Below are 20,172 nucleotides of genomic sequence, written 5' to 3' on the forward strand. Positions count from 1 at the left end.
GTAATCACGGCTGCGCTGAACTATTTCTGAGTACCAATCTGGAGCTTCTTCCTTGGAGACTGTATGGAGTGGATCAAAGAAACTGCAAGCTTCTGGAAGGATTTTGTTACTTTTTGGGCAGAGCTGGGCTCAAACTAAGCCACCTAAAAGCACCAGGGATCAGAGCTTCAGCATCTTCTAATTTATCAAAATGAACCAAACATGCTGTTTCTTGAAATACAGCTAATCCTGTGCTTCAAGTTTACAACAAAGATGGAGTAGTTTCAGCAGTTTCTTTGAGAAATTTATCTCGTTGGTACAAAATGAGCAGTTTCCGTACTCAGCAGTCAACGTGCGGATGCACTGCATTTTAACCCTACCCATCTAATAAGAATTTATTTACTACTCAAACATTGCAGCAGTGATAGTATACAGTACATATCATACATATAAACAAATTTTAGGAATTGTCCATGTTGAAAGCAAATGGAGACAGACATTGATCTGAGTTACCTGCAGTATATTATGGCTCTATGCCTGAAAATGATGTTACCTACACTAAAGTTAATATTTGATGCAATATGTTGGTTTCTTGGATAGAAACCATTTCTGACATTTTGGAATATAATTTCATTTGAATCAATCTGGATGCTTTGATGAGAACATAAAGATAACATTGAAATGAGTTGTAGTTGTCATAAGGCGCCTGAAATCGGTTCTGGAACTAGCTGTAATCGATTAGCCATTAGCTCAACTCTGCAGGTAGAACCTTTTGATGTTTCTCCAAACTCAGATGGGAGTTGATGCTGCAAACTCTGAAGCCTGAATAAGATCAATCTATCTTGTTTAGCAGTTAGGTAAAATTTGATGATCCACAGAAATTTCTGGTCTTCTGTAAGAGATAACACTTACTCTATACTACAAAGTTGGTTCAACATATCTCTCAATTTTTTAAAGAGATATGACCAAACTAACTGAAACAATGCCATCAAACGATAATTTTCTGTCACTGCTTTACCAGGCATTTGTCACAGCAGAAGCTGAGATGCAACAGATATTTTGGGATGTTTTGAAAAGATTCTGTCACATAAACATTGCAGCTCTCACATGTCATTTGCATCGCACATGTGGGACCTTTGCCACAGCATTTACAATAAAAATAAGACAAGAAAAATGCACAGTCTGTGCTGATGAATATTAATTTACCTCATCATACTGGATGCTTCAAAGTGGAATTAAAACTGATAACTTTATTTACCTTTTGATCAATTTGGTAAAGAATTTTCAGACCAGTTGCGGGTATTTATTCTAGGACAGCCAGTTAATCTTTAAATAAGAAAAGAAAATAATGACTCAGTGATGTCACAGCAAAAGTAGCATAGGAATATTATGAACGATGCTTACTCATATGCACCATTCATAACGGGAACACATCAAGAGTGATTCTCGTACTAATTCTGGCTGCTTTAAATCTTCGCACAGGGACAACAGATGAAAAATGACCTTTTGGATAATTATGGCCTATTTAGAAAAAATGTTAATTAATGTGCATAGTCTCTAGCAAATAAATTAACTTAAATTATCAACATTGGTAAAACACAAGCAGTCCAAAATGCAAATGCATTGTTTTTTAGTTATTTTTATTTCCATCCAGACTTATATTACATTTAAATTGCCCTGATCCAGACTAGCTTAATTACCATAGTAACAAAGCCAGCTAAGAGGTGAACCAATAGTGGTGTGATACTGAAAATCCTGACTTTATCTAATTCTGCTTTGAAGCCCAGCTCCCTGATATCATCTGAGAACAAAGTGACAGATTATGAAACATTTTTTTCTCAACCTACTGAAGATGACAACAAAGAGACACAGCAGCTAACTTGACCTCCTTGAGTTTCTTTAAATTTTTTCCGAGATGCCGTTTGTCCCATTTTTGTTATTTACTTTAGTTTTGGCATGTGTTTTTTTTTTTTTGTTTTCTGTGGTTTCTTCTTGTAATGATAATGTTGCATCTAATTGTGGCTAATTTCTAATGAGTTTCCTTCATTCATGTAGCACCAATTCTCAACAATTTGTTTTCTAAAGTTGGGCTGCAGGACAGTAGAAATCTTGCAATGGACATAATATTAGTAAATTCACCAAGGTCACTATCACGTGTGGAAATAAGCCTATTTCCTTCTTTCCTCTCTTTCTACTCTGTGCTTCCATCACTCTTCAGCATTTTATTCAATGTCCATGTGTCCAGTGTGAGCATTATGCTCCCATGAGACTGAGTAGTGTTGGCTAAGTTCCACATTAATATGTAATATAAAATTATATAACAGTTGGAATATACTACACAATAATTATTTCACTTCAAACAATCCTTTGTGATTTGAATATTGCACCTTGATATTGGTATGATGATACTTGCAATATGCCATCTAACCTTGATGTTAAGGGACTTTAAAAATATATAAAACTATGACGTAAGAGTATTTTCTCTGACAAAGAGGAACAAAGAGTTTTATTATTTTATACAGTTTTATTCAGTGGTTTCTTTCATGAAAGTCACAGCTAAGGACAGAAACACTACAGTAGATGAGCCTTCTATGCAAAGAAACACAAAGCCAGGAAATACATGTAAAATCAGCAATAATATCTAATAATGTGCATAAAGAGGAGAACATAGCAAAACGGGGAATGCGAGCAATATGTCCTCCTGTCTACATAGACAGCCCAGGATAAACTCTAACAATAATATTTATCAAAAGTGAACATTAGAATCACTTGTTAAACATATTGTGCAAATTCACCTCAAACTGCATTCAGTCCTCATGCAGCCAATGTGGTTTTAAAGCCTGTTGGTAAATATTCTACATGAACCAAGAATCAGACTGGAAACTCTGTAAGTACAGGAGTCAGAAAAACACAGTTATCCCCAATCGGGCGTAATAAATATGCAAATTTACATAAATTGTTTGTTCTATTTTCAAATTAACAATCTTTACTTAAATTAGCATTAGCTTAAAAGCAAAAGCATAGCTTTTCATGTGAATTCATCCTCCTCGTCGCTGAATTCAAAGCGACAAATTCAGATGGTAAAGGTTTAAGCCTTATATTGTTGGTAATATATTTACAGAGAGTGTATATTTCTTGTAAGAGACCCTTCTTTTGTCTTTTTCACTATTTACAGTCTAAGGTTTTATTAAAGCACACATAAAGAAGTATTCATACCCCTTGAACGTTTTCAGACTTTGTCACATTACAACAACATACTTCAATGTATTTTATCAGTATTTTAAATATTGGAAAAATTTTACTCTTTGAAGAAAAGCATCCCTACAGCATGATTTAGCCACCACCATGTACCTCATGGTTCTGCCTGAGCCATAGGGAAAACCCAGTAAAGATCTGTTAATTCTGGTCAGAGGAAACCAATCTTAAACATTTTGGAATACATGTGCAGAAGAAAAATAACACTGCACATCCTTATGAATGCATACACCATCCCCATGGTGTAACATAGTGGAGGCAGCATCATGCTCTGGGGATGCTTCTCTTAAAAGGGGATAGGGAAGCTGCTCAAAGTTGATAAAAGATGGATTGTGCTAAAAGTTTTAGTGGATGCTAAACACTTGGCACAATTGCAAAGAAAAATGACCAACAATTGTCTAGAAGTGCAAATTTGTTAGAAACACACCCCAATGCCCTGGGCTGCCTGTCTGTCTGCCCAAGGCATTGGGCAATGACAATTGCTCAAGGCATTACACCAATACTGTAATTGTAATTACAGTATTGATCTACAAGTATCTACAAGTATTTGTAGAACTCAATACTTGTACAAAGTAATGAGTTGTGGGAGCTCAATGCAATTGTAAACATCACTCTCTAGATCTTAATTTAACTAAAGGATTTTGAAACTATACTTTATCTTCCACTTCACAATTGTCCACTGGTCTTATCTATAAAGTCAAGACAAAATACATTGAAGTTTGTGCTTCTAATATGGCATAATGTAGAAAAATGTTAAGAAATAAAAATGTGTGCACTTGAACATTAACCTTGATATGCATACTGTATGTGTATAGTTGTAGATGTTTCCATGTGTCTTAAAGGTTAGTTCTGTCATCATGGTGTCTTGAGCATGTGTGTGGGTGTGTGTTTTGCTGGAGAGTGTTGTGTTTATGTGTTTCAGCAATGGTACACTGCCACTATGAACCTGCTGGGGACCTGGCTCACCGAACGCATGGATCAGCAGCTCCACGTCTACCAGCTCAAGATCCTCATCAGGATCACAAAGGTGAGACCAGAAACACCTAGTGAGGGATGGTGAAATGCCCGGAAATCAGTGGCGCTCCGAGCTGACGAATCTCTTTTTGCTCCGCAGAAAAAGTACAGAGACTTCCGCCTACAGGGTGTCTTGGACTCCACCCTGAACAGCAAGATGTACGAGACGGTGCGCAACAGGCTGACCGTGGAGGAGGCCACTGCTTCAGTGAGGGAAGGAGGCATGCAGGGCATCTCGATGAAGGACAGCGACGAGGAGGATGAAGAGGACTAGAGGCTGCGCACCGACCCCCCCAGCCCGTCTGTCTGTCCAAAACCGCCCGTCTCTCCCTTCCACCCCCTCCCTTTCACACTTTTGACTTTAGCCTGGTTACTGATGCATGTACCAACTCAGATAGCCACTCTAGGACCTCTTTGTCAGCGCGATTTGCCTCTGAAGGAACTATTAAACATAAAGATAGAAATTATACAGAAAAAAAGTCTCAATTAAAAATGTTAAAAATAACCATGATTGGCAGTTTAGCTGTGTCATAATAAAGATAGCACCTATCTTTGGTCTTCATTCATTTCTAAATTCATTTCTATGTGTTAACTAAGCAATATGGAGAACCATTTGTTTGACAATGTTGAGTGAGATTAATCGGTGTGTCCCTGTCCAATGCAAACCTATATGGAGCTTCTTTGTCGTATTCTACATTCATTAATGGTACATTGTCGTGATGATGAGTGTGTGGACCCTTTTCTTTGTCTTGTCCGTTTTTAAGTGAATGCCAACTGCTTTGAACTGAAAATAATAATAATTAAAAAAAATAAACTATCTGTTTACGGCTGATCCAGATGAGGTGTCGTCCGCTCACTGTTGCTACTCCGACAGTAAGTCCCGACCTGCATTTCCTATCGTGTGTCGACGCTACGTGGTCTCACCTCGATTACTAAATTAGACGCGCCCCGACTGGAATCTTGAATTTCGAGTGGGTGTTCAGGAGATGCAATATGCCCACAGATCCATTTTGATAACTTGGAAGATTCTATTTTTATTTCAACATTAAAAGAAGGCCTAGAAACAGGTTCTATTTTAATTGAGTTGCACTTTTACAGACAAAAAAAAAGAGCAAAAAGAATTTTTTTTATTGAAAAAAAGAAAGTTGGTCTGTCTTTGTTCTGTAATTGTGTAGAATGAGATGTCTGGCATTTGTTTGGGTCTCACTGTTGTTTTGTATATATTATATAAATATATATAAATATAAAAATGCTGTACATTGCATTCTGAGCCATCGCTGCATGCCTGTGGGTTCCTACCCTCTCCCTAAATGCTTTCTGTTTTCTGTGTGAACTAGCTGGTGGATTCATTCTTGCTTTTTTGCCTTATGAAAGCCAACAGTTGTAATATGCAAGAGCTGTGGCCTCTAAATAAAAATTACTGTACATGTGCATCTTCTGTCCTGTTTAACAGCTTTGCCAAACACAACTGCAGACTGGACCAGTTGTACATCAACACATTAGAATGGCTTGAAAGAAAATGGAATCTTTTAAAGTTATTTATTTGAAAAAGTGAAACTCATTTGTGGGGAGACCAGAGTACAGCCGGGGAACATTTTGTAGCCCCAGGAATTATTCTGTCACCAAGCATTTATCAACAGTTGGACACGTTTTGCCAGCCATCACAGAAAGTTAATAGAGATGGACACATTTTTTTAGGTTAAGACTGTTACTGATAAAATTATTACGCTTAATTTAATAACCACACTTGTTTAAAATTCATTTTAATTACATAACAGACTTCGTTGGATAAACCTCCCAAGACATATATATATATATATATATATTATTCAAAAAAGAAAGAAGTGTTTTGTCTTGCCAGTATTTTCACTTCGGTGATGCTGCCCAACATGCCTCATGCTCCACTCTGTAAATCGAATGTGCTTTGCTTCACTGTTATTCTTTCACCTGTTCCTTGGGCACCTTTTTCTACTTTACAGTATTTTTTTAAATAGACATGTCAGCTTACGTAAATTCTGCAAATCATGCTAAGGGTTGCGGCTGCTTTTTCACGAGTTACTGTATCAGTGCAACAAGGTGTGGAAGTGATTAGCATTTATGTCTGCAGATGGAACTAAGAAACCACATGTTGCTTTAATAGCAGCTGTCAAGTTTGTGTCTCTAAGCTTCCTTTGAACAAATAGGTCAGTTTAGGTTAGGGAGACCAAAGTCATTAACTCGTTAGTATGTATATTATGTTTGGCAGTGTATGCAGGTCTCTGCCGAGAGAAAAATAACACGTCCATATAGCTTTTAAGCATAGGGAAGCATGAAATAAGTTAATTTTGCTCAAAAACCAATTTTCTGAAACACTTTTCCAACCACTAAACTTTTTATTGATACATTTGGATACTGCACTTTAAATAGCTACATTCTTCATCAATTATCTTTTTCTGGTCAATGACTGTCTGCTGAAAAACTGCCACAATGATGTAGACTAGGTACCTGCAACCTACACAACCTTAGGAGGCTTTCTTCCCTCTGGTCCAGGTAAATACAATTTGTATAGAGCCACAAAAGCAACATCACTTAATAAACAACAACAACAACAAAAAACCCACTGTAGACGGCTAAAGATGGTATTTTTTCCTGTTATCTTTACATTTTAAAACACTGCTCAGTTATTTAGCATTTTCTGCCAAAGTTATTCAGAGCTACAGTGGAGGGTTAAAGAGCCGTTCACTCCAAAACGGAGCTTCACATTGTGAACTCCTAGTGTTGATCATAGCAGGTCCAGCACCCAAATTTCTGTAGTTGTACGTAAATAATTAATTTCAGAGTTTCACTTTTTGGACTGGATTACTTCAAACAATTGACTTGTTAGTGGTTTTCTGATTCACAGAATGCAGCTGTAGATTGATTTTCCTTTTGAGAATATATGCAGCACAAATCAGCATAGAGATTCAGATTTCTTACAGACGTTGTGAAGTCCAGAGCCTTCATTACACACAAACTCAGCATATCTGTTTAAAAGGCTATCTAAGTTTTGGTCTATTTTTTTGGCACTTTTCAGCATCACTTTGAAAGATGAAACGCATAAGTTACAAGAAATGTGCCTGTAAAACAACCCACAAAACATTAAAACTGCGCTGCACTGTAAAGAACTGCATTCACCCATTATTACACCACTCTTACATGGCATCCTCTATCATTTATTTTTACACATAGGCGATCCCAGTTCTCCGTCAGCAGGGGGCGATAAGAGATACAGGATTTGTCTTGGACTCAAAGTCAAAGCATCAATCTTTGATGCAGCATAACCAACACCACACTTTAATCATTTCATGATACCAGAGTAATAAAGTAGGATACTGAAATACAAACATGACATGATGGAAGAGGACATTTATAATTTCTAAATAGATTAAACCACTGACCAAGCCAAAATGAGCCAACTCCGTCTCCCCGGACCACAAAGTAAATGTCAGGAAGATCCTGTCAAAATCCCAGAAGGGATTTCTTTGCAGACATTAAGAAATACATTTCTAGAAGAAATGAAAGGTAATAAAATTTGTTCCAAAAGTAGTTTGGAGCATGTGGGTTTCACTGGCATTTGAAAGTGAAGTATTATTATTCTTTTTCTTTTGAGATTTCATAAGTAAAATAATAATAGAAAAAGAAAATATACACGAATAAACCAGAGACTCATGTTCAGGGTTGAAAAGGGATTATAATTATAGCCACAAAATAACGCAGAGACGGAATTTCGGCCTGGATAAAATACAATTTTACAGTTTGAATTTGTAACCTTGTTTACTAGAGTGAGGAAAGCATCACAAAAGTAAAATTTCTCCGGAAGGCAAGTTCCTGAGGCTCGAACAGAAACATGCTTAAACTCTGGTTAAAATTCACACCTCTGACACTGGAAAATCTGTACGGAACAATTTGATTTCAAACGCTCGTCGGTTAAATAGATTTTAGGACAAAACCACTTAACATGTCGCAAACTGGAACCACATCTTTGGTTACAAATAAAGCATCAACCCACCAAGAAGGAAAGTACAGTGTCTATAGAAAAGTTTTTACCTTCCTTGGATTATTACTTTTTTTTTTCGTGTTTTATTTATTCACAGACTTTTTTTTTTGTTGTATTTTTTTAAATGAGACACTGATCAGCAGACGTTTCTTCAAGGTGAAAATAAATTCTGAAAAGTTAAATAACAGCAAAGGCTATTTTTCTTTATGTGATTAAATTTTGATGCATAATTAAACATTTATGTCCAAAAAAAAAAAAAAAAAAATCTAAATATGTCATTATATAAGCAAGGTGGACCCATAGTTCAGTGGGGCCACAGGCAGAAATTAATTTAGTAACTCTTAATTTAACCTACCAGTCAGTATAAACCATCTTGGATGGTTTTGTAGTAGAATGCTATGAAAAAGGATTCTTTCCTTCTATCATAGTTGAACATTGCAGATCGTCAAATAAATTTTAATACTGGAGAAAAATTTCCAGACTAAAGTGAAAAAAACAGCTTTCAAGTAATGATTTATTTTTGTTAAGGGAAAAAGATATTCTTAAAAATCACTTAAATTGAACCTATTTAGTGACACGTAGGTTAAATGATTTTACAAACCAATGCATTATGCCCCAATGTAAAGATACTCAGAAACAGAAGAGAAACAAAGACATTGATTTCTATCTTTCTGGAAAGAGTTACAAACTAACTTTCTAAACATGTAGAACTCCAGAGAGTGTTTATACCAAAATTACTCCAAGACCTCAACATCAACATCTCATCCAGGAAATTACAGACAAAACTTTAACATCTAAAGCATGGCAGATGCTTAAGATCAGGGTTCATGGTTCAACAATAAACAGCAGTGTCAACAGGTCCAGTCAAAGTCTGGACCTAAATTAAATTGAGATGCTGTGCCATGACCGTAAGCAGGTAGGTAGTTTGTTCATGCTTTTTAAAATTCTAAAATGCATATAAAATAAATGGATTATGTAAAAAAGTAAAAATAAAAAATAAATTCCCAAAGGATAAAAAAAAGAGTGGTTTCCAGTTAACACAACCATTTGATGGTAGTTTTTGCCACCAAGCATTTCTCAACCAGTTATGACACTTTCTTCTTCATGATGATTTGGATGCAAGGCTTGTTAATAAATGTAATAATTAATTGAAAACTGCATTTTGTATTTACTAGGCCTACCATGGTCTGTTGTTCTAAAATATTTGAATGGGTGAGAAAAAAATATTTTTTCTGTCCTATTTATAAACATACTAGTATCATTCCTTTAAAATCTAATTCATTTAAAGGTTCTAGGTTATTCAGATTAAGCAATCTACTATTTTAAAAAAGAACATAGCAGATTTAAAACTTATCTCATTCTTGTCGACACCAAACAACAAGAAAATAACGTTTGAGATTTCTCAAGTGTGAGAAATAAAATGTTCTTGGGGGATCCTACAGGCTTGGAGAAGATACGAATCAGCTTAGTTTGCTTGTGCCTCAGGCTGGCTCTGGATTTAAACCTAATTAACATGTCAAAATATAGGTAAAAATACAGACTTTTATGGTAACATTTTTGCTAAAATAAATGGACCAGTTAGAGACCGGGATGACTTCCAAGGCACTGAATTAAATCTTCACAGGAGGATCAAGTGAAGGTGCTCGTCTTCAGTAAACTCAAACAAAACTATCAACTGTTGCTGCAGTTCAATTTCTGCACGAATGTCCTAAAAACAACACAATGTGGAGAAGTCATTGACTCATAGCAGCTTGGCAGGAAAAAACAATCAGAGGTATCAACAAACCTAAAAATGCTTTCATTAAATGAAACTCGTGGAAAGTTTTTGCTAAAACCCAACAAAAAAAAATTTGTTTTCACCTTGATTTTAAAATGACTCCGCTTGTTGATCAGTGCCGGGAACAGATTCGAATTACATTGCGACAAAACGCTTCAAAATAAAACATGAAAAACTTTGTGCAGAGTGAATCTTTTTTTTTTTTTTTTTTGTCTTGTTTTTGTGTGTTTTCTTGTAGGCATTGCGTTGTGTCGGTACAGATACGCGTGTTAACCGCTGAGCTGTGACTTGCTGAGGTTAGAGAAGCAACAACAAAAGCCTTGAAAAATTATATCAGGCTGGAGATTTGCAGGCCATACATGACAAGCTACAGAACCTCCTTCAGGAATATGGATCTAGTAGTACAGAAATAAACATGACAGGGCTATTAAAGATAATATATATATGTATATATATATATATTACAAAACAATACAACAATATAAATCCCTGCAAAAAGCAATAAATGTTCACATTAGATGTTGCAACACATTTAAAAAAATAAAATAAAATTAAAAAAGCCATAAGTACATATTACAGGACAGCAGTGAGATTTTGGGACATTAATGTAGAAGCAGCTGAAAGTCTGTTCACATGATAAAAAGAGGGGTGGAGCCTGAAAACTGTAACCAAAAAATACATGCTGGGCTATGAAACGGTGTGATGAAGTGGTTTAAGACTTTACTTCAGGTGGATCGCCTCAACTCATCCTGGTCTTCATGCTTCAGGTTTTGTCTCGATGCGGTCCGAAACCCCCTCCCCCCCCCACCCCGAGGTTTTGTTCCACTCGCTGGGTGTAGGCAGTAACACTGATAGTTTAGTGCAAAGTGGACAGAGCTGCTTTTTCCTCATGTCAACTTAAACAGGTGCAAACGCTCAGCAGGAGAACATTATAGACAAGAAATAAAGGACCGAAAAAACAAAACAAAAACAAAACATAAATATCAAAAAACCTTTTTTATCAGTATAAAAAGTAATAAGGTTATTCGTTTAATCAATAGTCTGGCAAAAAGGCCTCAGAAAAGTTCTTGGATTGGTGATTTTTTTTTTTTTTTTACAAATTAAGTGCCTGCAGGAATGTCCTCAGACGAGCGACTCCATGCTCTCCGCAGGGTCCGACTCGTCTGCAATCACCACCACTCCGTTAGTGTCCGTGTGAGTGGGACTCAGGCTGCACTCTCTGTTGCTGACCAGGCTCAGCATGGCTTTGTAAAGGTACTGGTACTGCTCCTGTGCAAACAAACAGAAATATTAAAAAGTTAACAAGACACGCTCCCTGTTCAGAGCACTCATAGTGTCCAGGTTTGATTTAAACTGGACTTTTACTCTGAAAAGCTTCTTTCTCCTAAGAAACACTCTCTGACCGTGAAGACACAGAGGTTAGGCCCCCAATCAGTCACCACAGTCTACAGTAACCTCAATTTTTGCTCTCTTAGCTCTGTGATCTCCAGGGTGAGAAGCCTCACTTCTTGATTGATTCTCATGTTGAGGATCAGCAGAGGGTTTTTCTGAGACCTTTGGACCGGTCTCCTGCTCCGATCACCAGGTGGTCTGCACAAACAAGACTAATCAAACTTCTTTTGCTCTGCTGGCAAATAACATCTGTTTAAGAAAAACCCACAGTAGTTGCTGGCGCACACGTCAAATATTAGCAGAAATCATAAGCAGCACAAAAATCAAACAAGGCACAAAGTAGTGCATGATTGTCAAGTCAATGCAAAAATAAATCTCATCTAAAAAAAATAAATGAAAAAAACTAAATTGCGTGGGTCTATTTGTACATCGTGTTCTTCATTTTGTAGATGAATGTTCAGCTCTGATTACTGTGGCAGGTGTTTTGAGTGTCTTCTCCATCCAGAAACAGACATTTTCCACATTCTTTTTCTGTAGAACAGTTCAAACGGAGTGGATGAAGAGAGTCTATAAATACCAGTTTTCAAGTCATGCCAGAGATTCCTAATTGAATTTAGGTCGGGACAGTGACTGGGCTATTCTAACACATGAATATGCTTTGATCTAAACCATCCCCTCTGTGGCTCTGACTCGATGTTTGGAGTCGGTGTCCTCTTTTGTAAACCAAGAAATTTCTGGATTTCTTGCCCTGCATTTGTCACCTTTTTTAATGTCACCCTAAAGAAAAGCATCCCAAAGCATGATGCTGCCATGGCAGTGTTTCAAAGTGATGGGTAGTGTTGCTTCCACATGTGTGCAGCTTCCTGACCTGTGGGAACTTCAAACTGAACTTCATCATTATAGTGACTGCTTTTGTCTTGGTACTCTTTTTTTTATTTTTATGAAGGTTATGTTGAGTTGAGCAGGAGTTTCTCACACCTGAACTGTGAACCTCTGCAGAAAGTTTCCACGTGAAAAACCCTAATTTCACATTCAAAAGATGAATTTAACAGTGACTTGTTGGGATATTGTTTTGAAAACATCATTTTGTTTTAAACCTCTCCACAATTTTATTAGCTGCCTTCCTCAGTTTTCATGATGCTGTTTGTTCACTAACAAACCTCTGAGGCCTCCACAGAGCAGCTGTGTTTATGTCAGATTAGATCACATACAGGTGGAGAATTTAATCAGAAAACATCCGGCCACCGCTAAAATAACTGGATGTTATCTCCATTTATTACAGTGATAAGGGATGAATACATATGTCACACTTTTATTTTTGAAAAATATGAAAACAACACATCATTTTCCTCCCACTAGCTTGTCTATCACTGATAATCTCAGCACAGAACAAAGTAAGACAAATTCAGACGGCGGTTTTTAACCCCCACAAGATGTTGTAGCTACAAGAAATTAGCTTTGATATTCATGTGTGTAGAAACTACTGGCCAACTTACAAATGCTTTACTGTGGGGTTCCTGTGGCCCAGAAAGGACAAATACATATGTTATAGCTTGGTAATAGTTATTATATAGCTTGTAAAATGCAGCATCTGCTAATATTTGTTACTGTGGGCCTTTAAGTGTTTATCAGACCGCATGAAATGGTTATTTGGCCACTTGGGGGCAGCAGAACAGGCTTGAACAAGCCCAACAGCTTCACGAACAAATGTGTCCAGAAACAATCCCTCCACACAGTTAGTAAGAAATGAAACGACAGAAAGTTTCTGTTTGCCAAACTCACTATATCAGTGAAGACCCCCGGCCTCATGAGATTGATCATCTTGGCCACCTGATAGATGTCAACGACGCCCTCGCTTTCCAACTGCTGGGACAGCGTGGTGAGGGCGCAGAGCATGCCCGCTGACACGGCTCCACACCTAGAAGGAGATGATCACTGTGAGATCGCAACAGCTGTCATGTGCTCTTCAACAAGGTTACGCTGGGTGTTCCTCACTTTAAACACAATGTTGGATTTTTAATTTCATTCCAGGGCTCCGACCCTTTCTATTCACAATCCCGAATAAATGAGCGAAGGATGCTGTGTTATTTATTCCGTCACGACTTCTGAAAATAATTTAACGAGCTGCAGACAGACCGGGAGATACGTCCCATTAATGGCAGATGAGATGCTGCAGACACTGATGCATGTAGGAGGGACATCAGCTGGGAATCTACAAGAGTTTTAGGCTTTTTTTTTTCTCCCTTCATTATGGGGCATTAAAATAATAAGTGCTGGTGTACACTTAAGGACTTTAAAACCCCGAGGTACAAAAAGCACTCAAAATTTACTGCATTGCCTTTAATCTTAATCCTAGTTGTGCTAAACCCCCAGAAATTAAAAGAAGATCATTTGCTTCACTCTAGTCCAAGATACAAACTTAGAACGGCAGGTAAGATCAATATCTTTATTAAAATTAAGCAGATTCTTTATTTCCCTGGACAAAATTTCCACTAGAATCCCTCTTGTTTCTAAACTTTGGGAGGAAAGGTAACATACTCATCATGCACAATGGTGGGGCCATCTCGAGTCATGGCTTCCTCCTTGATGACATTGATGAGCTCGAAGGTGTTGCTGAGAGGGGCGTCCGGGTTTGGCCATTTGGGGCACTGAAAGTGTCTCACCTCCAGAACATAATCATCCTGATGAGAACAGAAGAAGACGGTTCTCACATTTACTTCATGTCCAACAGAAATATTTTATACAATGCTGTACCACAAATGTACAGCAGATGTTTCTACTTCAGTCAGATTTTAATATGGAAGCTGCAAAAGGACAATGGATGTTTAGATGCAACATTTCTATATACAAAAGAGTCAGAATACTTTTTTATGAATGGAAAATTGGATTAATAAAATTCCACTTTTCCAGAGATTTCCAAACTATACTAAACTTGACTCTATGATTTTAATTAAAGCTTCCGCTCACAGCGACTGAACGGCTCCTCATTAACAATTATCAGGGTGAGCAGGTACCTGCGTGGCCTCCAAGATGAAGTCGTGGATGATGATTTGCTCCTCATTGGAGAGGCACAGTCTGTCCTTACTGATGAGAGTTACGGTGAAGGCGATGCAGTTCATGGCCTCTTCTCGGCTCGGCCAGTAAACAAATTCATCCTCGGCCTGAGGGGAGAGCGGTGACGCGCACATTATTTAAATCCTCCGCTAATTATTCATCAGCATTCCGTCTCCGCACAAACGCTTAAATGATTCTATTTTTCATGTCCGCTCACTCACCAGCCCCTGGTTGTCAGGCAGCATGACGATAATCTGAGCATTGTGGTCCCAAATCATCCTCCAGAAGTCTGTGGTGGTGTGGGGCAAAGGATGCTGGGTAATAATGAACTCATTACTTCTGTAGTAGCCCTGAGTAGACAGAGGTGGAACAGTTAGCCTTTTGCTCAACCCATCATTTTCTCAGCAGAAGCTTAATGGCTCAGGATACAGAAAAGCAACTCATTAATTGTCAACACTGTACCATTATGTAGGATGCATTAATGTAATCTGTTCCTTTCATGCCAGGAAGGGTGGTGAGTCCAACCCTTGCTCTTTCCGCTGTTGAGGCACAGAGAGGGAAAAAAAGAAAAACAAGCTTTAAATCCCAACCCAAGCGTCTTTTATATCACGCCCGCTGATAATGCACACATTCATTATCAGTCCTTGCTGTTGCCATAGCAACAAGTACCTCCTTTTTCTCCTCACAGGGTGCTGAGAATGCACAGAAAGATTAACTTATAGGATTATGGAAATGGATTCTAAATTTGGAGCAGGAATTGTCTTAATAATTCACAGGCTGATAAAGGAAATAAATGTGCATTACGGAGTGACGTGATTGGTTATTTGCACAACCTACGGGTACAGAGTGAGGATGCTGCAGTAAATACTCACAGGGAACAACTGAGGAGTTGCGGTTCTTCTCCTTGTTGCAGTCTTTGTGAGCGCTAAAGCACTCGACGAAGCGTGTGTTGCACTGACTCAGCAGCTGAGAGAGAGAGAAGAAAAAAAAAATTAAATATCAGATTCTTGGCTCTGGAAGTCAAAGGAAGTCCAGCACAAGCACGAGGAATGACACACAACTCGAAATTAACAGCATCCCTTCTATTTTAATGACAAGTGTGGAAACTGAGATGTAAGTGACTTTATGTGAGCAATTATTTTCTTTCCTCTCTTGATGTTGAAAGAGCCGTAGCTTGATGAAACATTCATCAAACTTTGCGTAACGCAACAGAGGTGACAGACATGATTTCATGAAGCTAACATCAAAGTCACTTTCAGTCTAGTAGCAGAAAAGCCGTCAAGTGTGTTTCTACTAAGTTTGTGATCAGCGGGCCACCTCAGGCTGCTTCCACTCACCCTAAACTGCTTCTCCAGCCGTGTGCGGCCGGTCGAGTTGGGCGTCAGGATGCTGTTGACGTAGCCGTGCAGCTTCCAGGCCGGCACCTCCGTCTCTCTGCTGAGGATGGCCTCCATCAGAGCGTCGTGGATGAAAACATACTGCTCCTGAAAGGGAAGTGAGTTACTTAATAGTAGGTTCTTTTTCTATTCATTTTAGGTTTCTACATTTAAGTTTCTGCAGTGTAGGTCAAAAGTAATATATACCTTGTTTGCTAGGTAACTTAATGTGTCATTATATATTTTTATAACACTATTTGATTTTAACTTGTAATTGCCACTCGTGGACAAAGCAAAGATATGACAAATTACCACAGGATTACTTCAGCGAACATTAAGGTAGCTGGTAGTTTTATGAGAATGTAGACACAGGTGGGTTTCAGGTATTAAAATATAACAAGGTTTTAGAAATGTACAATTTCAGAACTGTGTAATTTAAAGTTGAATCTAGGGATGCCAGATAAACTGATTTTTCCCCCCCTGCTGTACTGACCAAAAAGTAATTTAGTGAATTTTACAGAAATCCTCATGAAATCAGGGTTAATGTTAAGATGTAATTAAACTGAATAACCTTTTTCAGGAGCCAGGGTAGCATTCTGGGATAATATTTGTTTCCTCTGGGGTAAATGTAGAAACAGGAATGCTAAGAAGTTAGAACTTTTTTGGCGAACTGTGAACTAAAGGTGGATTTTTCTCGTGCGTCAAGGAGGCTGAAATGTTTTGTTAGTTCAATATTTCCAGTCTTTGGCTTCATCCAGTTTATCCTCCTCTGCAAGTTATATTTTCTGTTTACTTTAAATTTCATGACCAGAGTTCAGATTTTTATTTTTTATTTTTTTGTTTTGCCAACACAACATCTGAAACCAGCTACCCATGCTGAATATCAGTGTTTTGCAATCGGAAAAATCCACCGACCTAACGGAAAGCGTGCACTTTTGCTTTCAAGGGTCTCTGTAGATACAGAAACACTATCAAAGCATTTTCAGGAGATTCTAACTAGTAAAGTTTGAACATATACTTTCTGTTCATGGCCTAAGATACCAACTAAAGCAACCACAACTACTCAGGATTGTTAATCATCAATTTTAGTTAGAATGGCTGATCTGTAGTTACAACAAGAGAGATCTTACAGGGTTTAACAATTCAATATCTGTGGATTATTACAAACTTCAACAGAAATCAGACTGAAGCAGATGTGAATTGGTGAGTACACTAGACTCAAAGTTTCTTTTCTCTCTGTCAGTTATTGTGCCTTATTGCTCAAAGCATCAAAACAAAAGGAAACACTACCCAAAACACTACGATCAAGAAGAAAAGACAGGCAAGTTACCGTACAGCTACAGGATGTTATATAAAGCACTTATTAAGGACTTAGTATAGAATGTTATAAATGGAAGTTAATGTTGAAGTTACTGGTCACTTGAACCTGTCAAGAAATGACAGGAACTTTTTAGAAATGCTTTGGAGAGGAAAATTAAACAATACATATTTTTTAGACTTTAATTTAAGATTTCCATTTCTTTACACAGAAAAAAAATATTGTTTTAAAAATTTCAGAACAATCAGACAATATGTAAATCCATATTCTGTTTTTTCCTGCAGCCTGTCTTCCATTTTGCTCAAGCTGTAAGAGTCCAGGATTTGAGGTGTGCAGTGTTCAGAGTGGGCCACCTCCGGTGTAAAACGGTCATCGGTATTATGGAGAGTGTGTAAACGCTTGAACTCTGCGGTGCACTGAAAATTGCAGCGAGCGTGACCTTTACCTGAGCTCTGAGTATCAAACTGAATAAACTTCATAACTGCTCTCCCATCTGAAATCACAGCTGACCTTTACAGGGAGAAATCCGGTTTTCCAGACTTCCCAGACAAGTTCGGCCACCTTACCTCCGTCTGGACAAGGTAGTTGCGTTGTGTGCGTATATGTTTGAGAAAATCCAGGACACTGGCTGTGCTTTTGTCCTTGATTTGTTGCAGCATGCTGTCGATGACGATGTACGTCCCCGTGCGCCCGACCCCTGCACTGAAGAGCAGAGCGCAAAAGTGGTGTGAGTGGATGTTCAGAGGGAGAGATTAAAAGCAAATCATCATTAATGAGTCTGACGGCCCATCTGGATCAGCCATTCAGCCCTGGAGCTCAGTGCTGAGGATGTACCTGCAGTGCACCAGGACGGGACCCATGTCTGCAGTACGAGCCGCTGAGGAGCGGTTGATGAAAGTGAGGACAGGGAGGGTGTACTCTGGTACTCCCATGTCAGGCCACTGAGTGTAGTGATACTGGATCACGATACGTTCATTAAGCTTCCCTTTCTGGTTCCCCTTCTGACCCTGAAGTATGAAAACAAGCAAGTTAAGCAAGGGGAAAATGCAGTTCTGATGCTTTACTCTGTAGCCATGGAGCGACACATTCCATGTAGTAGAGTATTCAGCCTGAATGGAGCCAGAATATTTGATTAATAATATTTATTTTTATTGTTAACATATTTAGCTAAATAGAAGTAGTTTAATCTGCTTTTTATGATAGTGCATTGTGGTGGCAAAGTTCATGCAATCTGTATCTACTAATAATGCCCTTAGAGCTGTACTTAATAATGAATGAATGGATGCATTGATGAATACACAAAAGTTTGAACGGATGGGCAAACAGATGAATGCATGGGAGGACAAATAGATGAACAAATTAATATGCATGGCTGGATAGATGGAGGAATGAATTATCTCTGCAAACCTAAATGGTCAAAAAAATAAACATAAATTGACTAAAAAGTTCAGGTTAAACATAAAATAATCAATTCTGATGTATTTTGTCCCACCACCAGTCACATTTTAAAGCAGTGTTTCCTCATCTTTTAAACAACTTGGCAAACAAAAACAGAACAAAGCACCTCCTTGGCAGAAGTAAGACAGGCAGAAATGTATAAATAGCACATCAACCAATAAGCCAACAAAAGCTTCAGAAATAATTAGATAAATCTTCCTTCTGCATTTATCTCCACACTCTGAGGCTGAGGAATAGATGAGCAGAGATAAATCACACATAAACGTAAAAGAGAGACGCAAAGCAGTCATCAGCTAGAAGAAAGCAGGAGAGGGCAGTGGGTGGGGTGCACAGAGAAATAAAAAGAATTTATAAAGTTGCCTGGGAATATACATTTAAATACATTTATAAAATAATAAAGTTAAAATAAAATAAATGTAAAAAAGTAAAATCTGCAGAATTTGATGACAAATTAAAAAAATACAGCAATGATTAAAAAATACAGAAAAGAGATTTAATAAATAAATTCAATAGATTAGTAAAGATACCAAAAGATAATTACAGCAATAATAGAAGAAATACTGTAATTTCTTATGAATTGAATAACAGATAATCTTTGTATTGAGACATTTATGCATCTCTATCAGTCTTTTAAGGAAAAAAATGAACACTTAAATCTATAGAGACAGAAAGGTTACATGTTTTCTGCACTGATTTACCTTTTTAACTTTCGTATTCCTTATGAGAAACCGACGCAGAGTATAGCAGGCGTGCACCTTGGTGCTTTTCAGCGTCACCACGATGTTTCCGTACTGCTCGCTGCTCTCCGTCGGCCAGTACTGGTCGCATTTCCTCTGAAACACACGAGAACCAAACAGCAGTGTGAGCGGCGCTTGTCTGAGAGCCAGGACGTCTCTGGCGTGGGAGTAAATAGGGTGACCTTACCCTCCCTTTTTCCACCAGGTTGGTTATCATGACGATGATTCCTGTGTTCTGCTCCCACACCATCCTCCAAAAGTCCTCGAACGTAGACTTGAGAGGACCCTGAGCAGCGATATAAGCCCTGGGACGGTTGTAGCCCTGAAATGGGATTATTTGCTGATAAGATGCAATCCTTATAATACATTATTCCCACGAACTAGAAGAAATATGTAGCCCATTTGATATCAGAAATACATGCTGGATACAATTTTGCAGCTTTGACACCTTGCTTGATATCCTAAATAAAACTGCCACATGGTGTTCTGCAGTGGGAATGATTCTTTCACAGCTCATGCACTGATAACCAAGCTGAAACCCGCATTAATAGAAAATAAAAAAAAAATAAAACATCTAAAGTAGCCATGAGTGAAATGAAAAAAAGTAAAAAATCAAACTCACATCCACATAGTTGGCGTTGATGTAATCCGAATGTTTGGCATCTTTTCCTGCCAAAGCTCGCAATTTCACCCTGCTGTGGTCATCTGAGGAAAGTAAGAAGGAGGCATGGATGTTTTTATTTTTTTATCATGAAAAGGATGAAAACCTGGTATAAAAACATTATTGAATCCCACAG

At 38.0% G+C, this 20,172-nt stretch overlaps 2 protein-coding genes across 14 annotated transcripts in view; one reads left to right on the forward strand and one right to left on the reverse strand.

Moving 5' to 3' along the window:
- cadpsb (Ca2+-dependent activator protein for secretion b) overlaps window positions 1–5,681 on the forward strand; it is an 89,936-nt gene extending 84,255 nt beyond the window's left edge. For all 13 annotated transcript variants that reach the window (XM_044121239.1, XM_044121250.1, XM_044121246.1 and 10 more), the window contains 2 exons: window positions 4,157–4,261; window positions 4,349–5,681. In XM_044121239.1, the coding sequence (XP_043977174.1) occupies window positions 4,157–4,261; window positions 4,349–4,522 (279 nt within the window). In that variant the 3' untranslated portion in view covers window positions 4,523–5,681. The remainder of the gene's footprint in view (window positions 1–4,156; window positions 4,262–4,348) is intronic.
- A 2,256-nt stretch (window positions 5,682–7,937) lies between these two features.
- Window positions 7,938–20,172, reverse strand: part of ca16b (carbonic anhydrase XVI b) — a 152,182-nt gene continuing 139,947 nt past the window's right edge. Inside the window, exons 17-29 of the mRNA XM_044121238.1 lie at window positions 19,998–20,080; window positions 19,563–19,697; window positions 19,337–19,471; window positions 18,015–18,187; window positions 17,747–17,882; window positions 15,824–15,970; window positions 15,359–15,452; window positions 14,949–15,025; window positions 14,708–14,836; window positions 14,447–14,593; window positions 13,971–14,113; window positions 13,215–13,350; window positions 7,938–11,309 (exon numbers count right to left, since the gene is read on the reverse strand). Coding sequence (XP_043977173.1) covers window positions 11,163–11,309; window positions 13,215–13,350; window positions 13,971–14,113; window positions 14,447–14,593; window positions 14,708–14,836; window positions 14,949–15,025; window positions 15,359–15,452; window positions 15,824–15,970; window positions 17,747–17,882; window positions 18,015–18,187; window positions 19,337–19,471; window positions 19,563–19,697; window positions 19,998–20,080 — 1,682 coding nt within the window. The 3' untranslated portion in view covers window positions 7,938–11,162. The remainder of the gene's footprint in view (window positions 11,310–13,214; window positions 13,351–13,970; window positions 14,114–14,446; window positions 14,594–14,707; window positions 14,837–14,948; window positions 15,026–15,358; window positions 15,453–15,823; window positions 15,971–17,746; window positions 17,883–18,014; window positions 18,188–19,336; window positions 19,472–19,562; window positions 19,698–19,997; window positions 20,081–20,172) is intronic.

This window comes from Gambusia affinis, linkage group LG07 (assembly GCF_019740435.1).
Source record: "Gambusia affinis linkage group LG07, SWU_Gaff_1.0, whole genome shotgun sequence".
NCBI lineage: Eukaryota > Metazoa > Chordata > Actinopteri > Cyprinodontiformes > Poeciliidae > Gambusia > Gambusia affinis.